The sequence below is a fragment of the Cloeon dipterum genome, chromosome 3, assembly GCF_949628265.1.
Source record: "Cloeon dipterum chromosome 3, ieCloDipt1.1, whole genome shotgun sequence".
NCBI lineage: Eukaryota > Metazoa > Arthropoda > Insecta > Ephemeroptera > Baetidae > Cloeon > Cloeon dipterum.
Window position 1 is genome coordinate 22,297,273 of NC_088788.1, and position 11,255 is coordinate 22,308,527.

At 37.5% G+C, this 11,255-nt stretch overlaps 1 protein-coding gene across 1 annotated transcript; it reads left to right on the forward strand.

The window, feature by feature from the left end:
• The first annotated feature begins 54 nt into the window (after positions 1-54).
• LOC135941192 (uncharacterized) lies at positions 55-8,121 on the forward strand. The gene is made up of 13 exons (XM_065486525.1): positions 55-232; positions 2,189-2,336; positions 2,507-2,576; positions 2,636-2,907; positions 3,262-3,443; positions 3,506-3,668; positions 3,722-3,790; positions 3,843-3,914; positions 3,969-4,068; positions 4,118-4,291; positions 5,571-5,719; positions 5,787-6,184; positions 6,912-8,121. Exons 2-13 carry the CDS (start codon positions 2,241-2,243, stop codon positions 7,078-7,080), a joined length of 1,914 nt encoding a protein of 637 aa, XP_065342597.1. The 5' UTR covers positions 55-232; positions 2,189-2,240; the 3' UTR covers positions 7,081-8,121.
• The last annotated feature ends 3,134 nt before the right edge of the window (positions 8,122-11,255 follow it).

The following is an 11,255-nucleotide window of genomic DNA, read 5'->3' on the forward strand; positions in this document are numbered from 1 at the left end:
CTGTCTATCCAATCAGCGTTCAGTTTTCTCGCCGCTGTTAGAGCCTGTTGACAACAAATCTTGTTTTGATGTCCCTCTTGCGACGGTTCTTTTGCTCCGATCGGCCCCTTCATTAGAAAGTTAAGGCAAAGCAACAAGAGCGAAGAGTGCCGAAACTTCTTTCGTCGACTGGTGGAGTCGACAAAGATGTGAATCGGCAGTCTCGAGGTGAATCCTCCATCGTGGTTTGCAGGTAAAATTGACGAAAATCCTCTCGTCAAATGACCCGTTGAGTAATTTCCTCGCGTGATTTCCTCAAAGCTGCCTCTTTCTCTCGCCAGATTAACTACGATTGCAAACCTGTTTTTTTATATACATATGGTGGTCGCGTTCGCGACATTCGAGGACTTTTGGCGATGCGCTCGCTGCAGCATCTCATTAATATCTTTTGGCTAATTAAGGGAAACGCCCCTCACTGCTCTCTTCGCGCAATCAATCTCGCCTCGACTCGACCTCACTCCACTCCGCACGAGCACGTTCGCGAGTCCCGTGGATTTGCATATCACTTACTTGACGCCCGCGATTTTTGGCAAGGGCATTGCGCCCTGAACGGAGAAGCTGCGATTAGCGATTCTGAACCGGTTCCCGATCGCATTTCGCGTGCGGGAATTACAATTGTGAATTTGCGAGTCTCGCGCATCAAGTGAGTGCGTGATGACTTATGAATTTCTCATGCATATCTACACACGTTTGGTCTGAAGTTAAAAAGTGACAGCCGCTTGAATAATAATTCGTGTTGTTGTTTTAAAAATCAATTTTTCACTGATTGACATCCAAGCTGACTTTGCATCTATATAAACTGAAAACAAAAAATGTACTCGTCTTTCTCATGTTTTGATATGATTCTTTTTTACTGAACAATTACAATAAATTGTAACATTGCATACAAAAGTAAAAATGATCTCATTGTTCTGACGAAGACAACATTAATTTGTGGATTTTGAATAAGCTTTGAAAATGAGTCAGTTGAAGCTGATCGATTGTCTTATCAGCCATCTGCGGGTGCAGCTTACCTCTCTTACCCACACGGAAATATATTTCATTTTTACACTTTCTTTCTGACAATAGAAACGATATAATCATACTCCTGCTTTAAATCAACACTCTGTAGCATTATAAAAAAGCAAATGAAACGCTCACAAGACCACAGGAGTAGAAATTTCCTACAATCACGGTAAAAAAATAAGTTATCTCTCGCTACACTGAGCCGCAAAAACTAAATTACTCTTCGTAAATATTTGCGACACGGGATTTTCACACAGATGGAGGAAGAGCCACTTCGATTTCCTTAATATTGGTTGGCAAGAGGTTCAAGGGTATTTCATAAAGATGAATATCATCTAAATGTTTAAGTGCGAAATTTTTTGGTAATTTCGGTGGATTTGGTTATGGTCCAAAATTGATAGAATAAGGACTCGGCGGTTACGTTGTATTGTCTTACATGATGTATGACCAAAAACACTTTCCATCTGTATTAAGTTGAGGCTGAGTAATGAGAGATTATTTGTATTTTGTAATATTCAGCCTGTAAGAGCTTAAGCAGAAATTGAGGCGTTTTTAGCCTGTGATTTTCACTAGGGAGTGAATTACTCAAATTTACAAATTATTTTTTTTAGGATTTACTCGACGTAAAACAATTTTTTGTGCTTTGCTTTTTTCGCTGCTTTGAAAATATCAGTAAAAATAAATCAGACCACTTGCTATTTATTGAGCAAATTAATGGACTGATAGAAGATAACACACGCCTTTTTTATTCTGTTTGCCTAAACGCACCTTAATCAAACTATCAGAAGCAATAATTTCACGAAGCCGTGACCGTCCTTATCACCATTTCTAGCTCGTGCTGCTTTGAAAAATGGTAAATCGCTTGTTATTGTTCTGCTGGAGTTGGAGATTTCTGGCTACAGAGTCACACAACGTGAAGTTTATTTATTGCTCTCGTGCCACTGGAAAGCGCCGTGTTGCTCCATATCCAATCAGCTTCTCTTCTCTTGTGACAAGAGCGCTTGAGTGCTCCGCGGCTCGGAGCATGACATTTATCCACTGCAGCAGAGGCAACAAAAAATAACCAAACCCTGTGTGAATCCCGCTGCTACTGCCGAACGCCAGTCTTTTTTAGCCTTGACGACTTGTTCCCGTCTGATTCCAGTGGTGCAGCTTTTTTTGCCAGACTGATGAGCTGCTAAATACTTGCTAGCAAGATGAAGATTCCACTCTGGATCTCAAACTTTATCCTCATTCTCTATTTCACTTCGCCTTCCAGTGCTAGCTTCTGCAGCCAAGGCGGCTTTTCGAAGGTTGGTTCCGCTGTTACTTGCAATATTATTTTCATACTTTGCTTACAGAATACTAAACTTGCACTTTTCTGCATTTAAATCCTATTTTTTCATACATCACACTCCACATTCTTCCCTTCATTGTATTAATTTTCTTAAGGTGTGTAAATAATTAATAATATTTGTGTTAGGATCAAAGAGAATCTTTCTTTGACTTGCGTTGCCACTGCGCTGAAAGTGATGATGCCAATGGTAAATTCGGTAAATTCTGACTAGTTTCTTTTTTTAAAAATCCATTTCAATGACAATGTAAATTTTAGATGACTATGAGAAGGCGATAACAAGTAATATGGTAGTGCAGAAGCATGATGAGAGCACGGTGTCTGTTGGTTTTGACTTTCCTGCCAACCCCTGCGCCTTCCAAAGCTATAGTGTTGAGCTCAACTACGTTAATCTGACCGGCGGGTCAAATGGCAACTGCTCCAATTACCACCCTGAAAACCTTACTCTGGACGATGAGACGCACTTGAGGCACTCTATCCGCAAGTACCACACATCAATTGCCAGCACATACGGACCCAAATGTCCAGCGGTGAGAACAGAAATTTTACTTTTAAATAAGTATTATTTGTCCGAAATCAACAGATTGTGTTGTGATGAAATTATTATCCAATGTGAAAATTAGTGCTACCAATTTATCACAAATTGTCCAAATACTCCAAAAACTCTTAATAACCAGAGATATAGAATGGCATATTGTTTATTAACTTAAAAATATATAAAAAATTGCAATTAATTAAAATTAGGTGCTTCATTAAATATTGAAATGACTTGTATGCTGTCATGTGCTGCACTTAACCAAGAAAAATAAATAAATCGCATCATAAACACAACCGTTAAAAATTGCATAAAAAGTTGTCAGAAATTAAGTTACTTTTTACTCCAGAGAGCCAACCTTAATTTTCATCATGTGTTTGGTGGCTGCTACTTTGTCATCATCACCCCTCACAAAGAAGGGCGCAAGCAATCTGTCTACTCCAAGCCGATCTACATGAATACCAGTATTACCAAAGCAGACGTAGAATTGATGAACTCTACAGTCAAAGTCTACAGCACGCCAGTTGATATGTAAGAAATAAACCTTCACTATCCTCAGATCACAATTTTGCCTTTCTATCGTCAAATTTTAGTGGAAATGCAACGGCCGTAGACTCGAGATTTGTCTTCGATGATCGCTCCCTGCAGCGCGTTCCAACCATTGCCTCCATTTCACTCAAGCTGAACATTTTGGACCTTCATGGTGAAGGAGTTTGTACAAGATCAGGGATTGAATACGACTGCTGCGAAATCATGGTAAAAGAAGAGGAAAATACAAGATTCACAGCTCATTTAATTCAATTTCTCAGAACGATGATAACTCAACCTTCACGTGTGTCTCGCATCAAGATCCAAGTAGAATCACTAAATGCAAATTTGTGAGTTTTGTGTTATTTAAATTATGCTAAATATTATTAACCAAACCATTAGGAACACGGCAATGGTTTCTCAGCGGTTCAATGCCAGATGCCTATAAACTTTATTGGAAACTACTGTGTATTGGTATGTCTCAAATTCGCTGAATTTATGACATCAAATCAATTTACTTCATGTTAGGTTGAAATCAAAGATGACCGCTGCCCATCAGTCGTCGGAGACATTTGGAGTGTGGGGCATGACCATCACGCGCAGTCCTGCATCTGGCACTACAGAGGATGTAGGTTATCAATTAATTGCTTTATGAATGCAGCTCATGCTTTTCGTAGATGTCCCAAAAATGCTGCCTAGCTCTGGCAAAGTAATCGACGGAGCAGCTTCACCAGAATGGTACGTCTGGCTAATCCTAGCCTTAGTCATCATTTTTGCTCTTGGATTCCTCTTCTACTATTTCTACCTACTGCTGAGAAAAGGATTCTTGGTCAATGAAACATCTGATGAAGGTAAGGAATTATCAGCAGTCCGTCCCTCAAAGATTGTATTATTTTAAATAATTTAATCAAACTCTTTCACTGTGTCGCTCATTCTGAACGTTTTTCATGGGCTTCACTACACAATCTCCCCAGATGCATGAAAGTGGTACAGAAATTAATTTTAAGCTAAACTAAACGATTTACTAAAAAGCAAGATGCACGTAACTACAACAATTATTTGTGTTTGCTCATAGAGCTCTAGAGGCTTTCTTCCACAAAATAGCTGTTTAATTCGCATTTCAATAAACAATACAGGTCTTGCTGCAATTATAAAATTGCATTTTCACGATTTTAGGTAATAAATATTGCTTGGATTTTTAAAATGATACCCATGAAAAGTATGTGTTTCTCGTGAGCATGAGAATAATGTCTCATTATGAAATTATATTGTTTATGGTTCTTATTTGGCAAAACTTCGAATCAAAGCTTTTCATAATAATTGTATCAACTTTTGGTATGCTTATGTGTTGGGAAGATAATATTTTTTAGTTTTTATTGGATTTTATACTAATAACAAATAACACTATGAATTAAATTTTACATTTTACGTCAGTATAGACTTCATACCTTTACTGATTGATTAGCTGTTTTTATAGTAGTGAGATTTTAAACTTACAAGAATATCTAACTATTTCAAATGTGTTTCAATTTTGAGGCAGAAAATTGAACTCTCTTCACAAAATATTTAACAAAACAAGTTCAAAGGCTTGGAAAGTTACACTAAACTTAAAAACTATGAAATTTTTTAACATTTTAAAAATAATAATATACATATTATTTGGGTTAAATTCAATTTTAAAAATTTTACGTTTTTGATTGAAATGTAGATGGGGTACATTCAGTGCAATGTTATAGACTCTTGTCCTCATTAATCCGTAAAAAAATTCGTTTGTATTCTAAGGTTGAATGAGCCTTTTCCAAATTTAAGTAGATAAATTGAATCCATTTTACTGTAACTCTCTTTCGACTTTTAACATGTTAAAAATTTCATTGTTGTTGAAAGGAAAATAAAGATAAGGAATTGAAAATGCTGATACTCTTCCATGTAAGGATCCTTCCTTACTTCAATGCTATACAAATGGTAGGATTTTTGGTCCGTTGGTCTCTACTATTTTTGTGATTTGACTTTCTCCAAAATCCAAGCAGAGTTGATCAAACCAGTTGAATGTAGGATTTATTAAATTCTATCATATGAAATGCAATAAAAGTTTGATCTTTTTCTATAGATATGATATATTTGTGTTTTCAGAGTCGAACTTAGACATAGTCAACACAGCCTTGCCCCTGCTCTCTGTGGACAACCAAAGAATCTTGCTGCTTTATGCTCGGGATTGTGACAAGTTCATGGACCTGATGGCTCACTTCCGGGAAATGATAACCGAGTGCTGTAAGCGAGAGGTAACCGTTTTCCTGACGTAAAAAAATTGTGAATGCGTAATATCTACAAAATTGCAACTATCTCTAGGTCATTGACCTTCACCACGAATCTTACGAACAAGAAATGAACCAGCAAGGCACTGACTTTTTGCTGGAATTGCTGAGGAAGAATAAAACCAGCGTGAACCAGCTGTTCCCTGAAGTTACTATTGTCGTTGTGCTCACTGAGTGTGGGATGTCTCATCATTTGGCTCAAATGAAAGGCACCCGGCTGGAATACAAGGAGCCAGAATCGCTGGATTCTTACTTTGCATTCGCTTTGAAGAATCTGAAAGAGGACACAAACTCCAACATGTACAATCGCGTGCACGTAGTTGAATTTGACTCCTTTAAAGTGCCACCAAAGAGCCCAGAAATATTCATCAACGCGCTAACTAGGTACAGGATGCCTAAGCACATCAAGGAGTTGGTGCGAGCTTTGCTAAGGTAAGTTAACGCAGAGCAGGAGAGGAAATTTTTACTTTAAGTGTGCTAACTTGTTGGCCTTTTTACTTGATTACTCCAAACTTAAAAATTGATCATTTATTTATTTTTTCATTTTTTCTTATCCAAAACTGTGGTGCAAGTTGAATTAGTCAGATGCATTAGGACTGCTGTGATTACGTCTATAAATCAAGGGCCATGTCTTTCAAAACAGCTCAAGAACCAAGCAAAACCAAATTGAAGAGTTGATCTGTTTAGAAAAAATGTTAATAGATTGAAAATAAGCTGTGGTAGAAGACTAATCAATATTAGGTGTAAAGAACAATCGGCCTTTCCTTAAAATCTTGTAATTGTATACAAACTTGAGCAATGTTGATATCATAACTGACTTACCATTATTGAAAATATGCACTATGGCCATTGCCACATAATAAAGTTGAATTAATGATGACTATTATAAAGAAAATTTAATCACAACAGTGCCTTTTCTACTTTCTTACCATGATATAAGTATGTCATTTAGTTTTATTTATTTATTATTCTAACACTTTGTCATAATACATTAATGTTATCACAAGTCAAATACAAACATAAATCATGTGAGAAAAGGCGACACTTCAGGAAAGCACGTTACTAAGACCCTGCCCTTGCAGACAAATTTATCTCTTCTATCAATAAGGGATGTTTTTCTTTACCTGTTTTTTTGTAACAATTATTTTTCTTCTTTCAGAGCAAATAACAAAAGTGAAATCGATGTGTGCGAAGACAGTTACAAAGTTTTTATCGAAAAAATCGACGAGCTTGCTGCTTACAAGAAGGAGAACCCTGATTACTTAGTGTCTCTAGTGGCCCAGGTGGCAATGAATGGAGCTTCAACTCAGCTGAGCGACGGGAAGTGAAAATCATCTCACTTCAGCCATTGGCCAATCAGGGTGCATTTTTAAAGGTGTAAGACTCAAAGACTGATTTTCATGTTGTGTACATTTGGGCATCTATTGAAGATACCTCATTCGATTTGCGACTCAATGTTTCCTCTTTTCCCGTTGCAATTAGTTAGTGCACTCGGCTATCGGTTTTTCAGACCAAATCTTTGGACGGGCTACTGCAGTTTTGTTGCATCGCGCTAACAAGCGTGAGGAACTCATTTTGCCACTGTCGAACTGCATCGTTTTGCTCTAATGAATATTTGTACCGTCCCGTAAGTGTCTTTGCCTTGTTAATTGCAGAAAGGTTCAACCTTGCTTCTGGTTCACGTGTCAACCGAGAACTAGGAGCAGCAATTTTCACGATCATTGCTATTTTAGGCGTGTAGCATCATTGTTGCACATCGTTAAAGATAACCATACAGAATTTAATTTCCAGAATTTTACTTTTAAATGGTTCTAAAAATTGAAAGACCAACTGAAGTTGTGATTTATATATTTTCACAGCTGCTAACACAGGCTGCTGACACTGTGTGGAACACAGTCTGAAATTTTTATTCAGCAAGTTGAAACTTCATTGTTATATCTCTCATATTCAGCTCACTAACACACTACATTTTGTGCCATTGAAGTGCAATATATCTGAATTTGCCACGGGCAAAAATTTGGCAGCCTATTTTGTCATCCATCGCAAAGACGTTTTTGAAATGGAGTGCATATTGTTTTATTTCTGACGAACTTTTTTTATTACTGTATCTGCTCATCTGCATTAGCCAATAGTTTTTTGGCTCTAGTATTTTTGTGAATCAGTGACCATAATTATAATTTATACTGTAATCACTGCTTTCCACGAGAACCTAAGTTACATTAAATTTTGAACCAATTAGCAGCTACAAGTACAAATCGTTGTCCTTTTTATTTCTGTCAATTGCATTGCATCAGAACTGTGCCGGAGAAGCTGTGCAATTTGTGTGTACATAATAAAATTCAAAGGAATTTGTTTCATGCACTGACAAATTTTGTACTTTTTTTCTTAACCGCCTAACACATAGCCACATGATTATTAACTAGACACGATTTAAAAATTTCAGGAGAAATGAAACATGATTTAAGTCAATGTGTTATTGATTTTATGTTCTGGAAACTGAAATCCAAAGTTACTGCGCATCAGAGGGCGTGCAAAGGGAAAGCTTGTTCACAAAGCCGACAAATTCGTGGATTTCCTTATTGCAGTGGAGGCTGTCTCCATCGTTGGCTTTCAGGCACTTGAGCAGTTCCACCTGCTCCTCAGGGACCGCGTTGGGGGCACTCTCGAGAGTGAGCAGATGCTGAAACGGGGCCAGTGCGGCTTTGAGCTGTTCGTCGGGGGTCGGCATTGCGGCTGATTTGGAAGATCCGTCTTCAGGCCGCAATATGATCAAGGGGCACTCTTCAGGGGGGTCGTTGATGTCCAGATGGCTCAGAATACCATCGTTCTCGAGAGTCAGAGTCTCTTTGCTGTTGGAGCCACCCATGATGAGAGTTATTAAAATGTGTGTCTGTCAGAAACTATCCTCAAATGGAATCAGCTTTTTCGATTTAGAACGCAAGAATGGCGAATTTCTACAATAAGACCACTTCTTACTCTTAAAAATAATCGGACAACATATTCGAACAATTGCAACAATTCATGGTTTTGCAATAGCTTTTTACTGTCAATGATCAACATAGCTTGCACAAACCTTCCGCCCCATCCTCTCACTAAATTCTAAACTGAATTTTTATATCTTTGATATTGACTATATATTTTAACTCTCCAAGAAGTGCAGTCGCGAGCTATTTCTTTCCAATCCAAAAGGAACACCTTTCCTTGGATTAAGATACTTTGTCCACACAACATATCACTTAAAATAATACTCATATTTGAAATAGCAAAACTACTTAAACTCGTGCGGCTCATAGCTCTCGCAGGTATACAGTAGTCGTCGGCATAAAGGTGACAATTGCAGCGATTTTGAAAGAGGTACACAACGTCGTGAGTAAAAAGACGGAAAACAGGAATGGGCCAAGTTCCGATCCCCAGGGAACTTAAAAGGAATTATAATTATCTAATATAAAATATTTTACCTTTAGGGGAGGTGATATATCAAAATGAGAGAACGATAGAAAATCAAGAATATTAAGTTTAAATATCATCTTTGCACACTAAAAACTCAAATTATTACCACGCAAATTGATTAGCATGGTTCATATAGTTTATCTATCCCTATTACTATTGACCTTTTTGATCTTATATACACCGCTCTCTCATAACATGAGTTGAATGCCAAGCGTAAACATCGTTCAAAATATAAACTGAATTCCAACTAACGCTTAAATTCCGCATAGAAGTAGTTTCCTGTCATCATCAAGTTCATTGTTTCCTGTTTTATGAAGTTATTAGCAAGTTTTGTTTTATACCTTTTGGAAGTTAGCGTCGCGCGAATACGTCGAAGGCCGTTTTAACTCACGTGTGCTTTGCATGTGGAGCAGCAGTCCTCAACTTTTATTTTTGTCTTATCTGAAATCAGCGTGAAACTCGTGGCCATAACTCTCCGAAAACCTCAAAGGTTGCGACCTTTCGCAACCTCAAAGGTCGTTTTCGGCCTCAGTGTACTTTGCTACACATATATCATGTTCCATTTCCGTCATAGAGTTTATTTTTCCGTTTTGGTTTTCTTCGTCTACGTTCATTCTCATGTAACAAAGCCGCGCTCGGTGCACCATTTGAAGGGAAGCCTTTCAATTGTGCGGTTAACGCAGTTCCATGCGACGAACTTCTGCGGTAGGTCAGGGGTGGCTAGGTCAGTCAATCAAGCACACGCACACACACGTTTGAAGGTAAACTGCACCGCTTGCATAACACTCAATAGTTTTTTTATTAGGAAAAAGCATAATTAATATTCCCCGTGACTCCTCTTTTCTATACACTCAGCGTGCACATAATACATGTAACCTCAGTAAGATTCAATATAAAGAATGTTGAATGTTGCTCGCAGCATCCACGCAGCACCACGTGCCTGCGGAATAAATGCAGTGAGCACCGGTGAGCGACACATAACCTTCAGCAAGCTCTTATAATTAGTCAAGAAGTCAAGATCAATACCATGCGAGGAGTAGTGCGATGCAGTTGGCTATTTGCAGCTCAACAAATGAAAGTGAATAAGCATTATCATGAATTGTACGCTGTTCAATTTAATTTAGCAATTTTAAAGTTACAAAAAGTTTTCCAAAATTGTATGTGAAAGAAAGGAACTCTTAATACTTCCCACAATTTATGGAATTTTGTGCCCTTACAAGTTACTTGTTGATTCTTACATAATAATACATTAAATTAAAATAAAATATTGCAAGAGACGACAAACAGAACTAGCAAAATATTACAAAAAGGAAAATAGTGCATGGTAATTTCTGACCCGGAGATGTGATTTGATTGATATATTAATTTTACCTATATTCAGCAACTATTGTTTTATTTTTTCAAAAATAATCCATATTAACTGCTAATACTAGATCAAAAAGTGCAACATAAAACTTACTAATTATATAGTAGCCAAAATCTGAACCTCGCAGTCAATCTTACAGGAAGAGTTGATGAATGAAACAATCAACTTCAATATTGTATTCTAGGTTATTTATTGTCTTTTGGTGTCTATTGCGAAGATTGAAGTGTAAGGTATTACGTGTTTTTCTTTCTGCAATTATATTATTTAACAGTCATTGTGAGTTTGTTCAGACAACGCACACCGCTCAAAGAATAAATGAAGGTCTGCGCTGAAATCACATAAACTTTGCGCACTCAGTTCGTGTCCCATAAAGCTGCAAAAGTCAGAGTGTATCATCTAACATCTAAGGTGTGCTTGAGATTTATAGCGATGCTGGTGGCTAGATTGACTTGCGATTTATTTCGCAACTCGAAAATTTTCTCATTAGCTATGCATGCGTTTCAACCTAAAATTAGAAAAAAAACACGAGTCGCGCGCGTAACCGTAAGGAGTATTAGTTTTGCGACGGTAGCTGGGTGCCATTCAGAACGTAGAATATAATTTTTCTGCCAAACCACTCGGCAAGAAGTACTTCACCTTGACCAATATATTTAACATTAAATATATAAAATTGAATTTTTATCTATA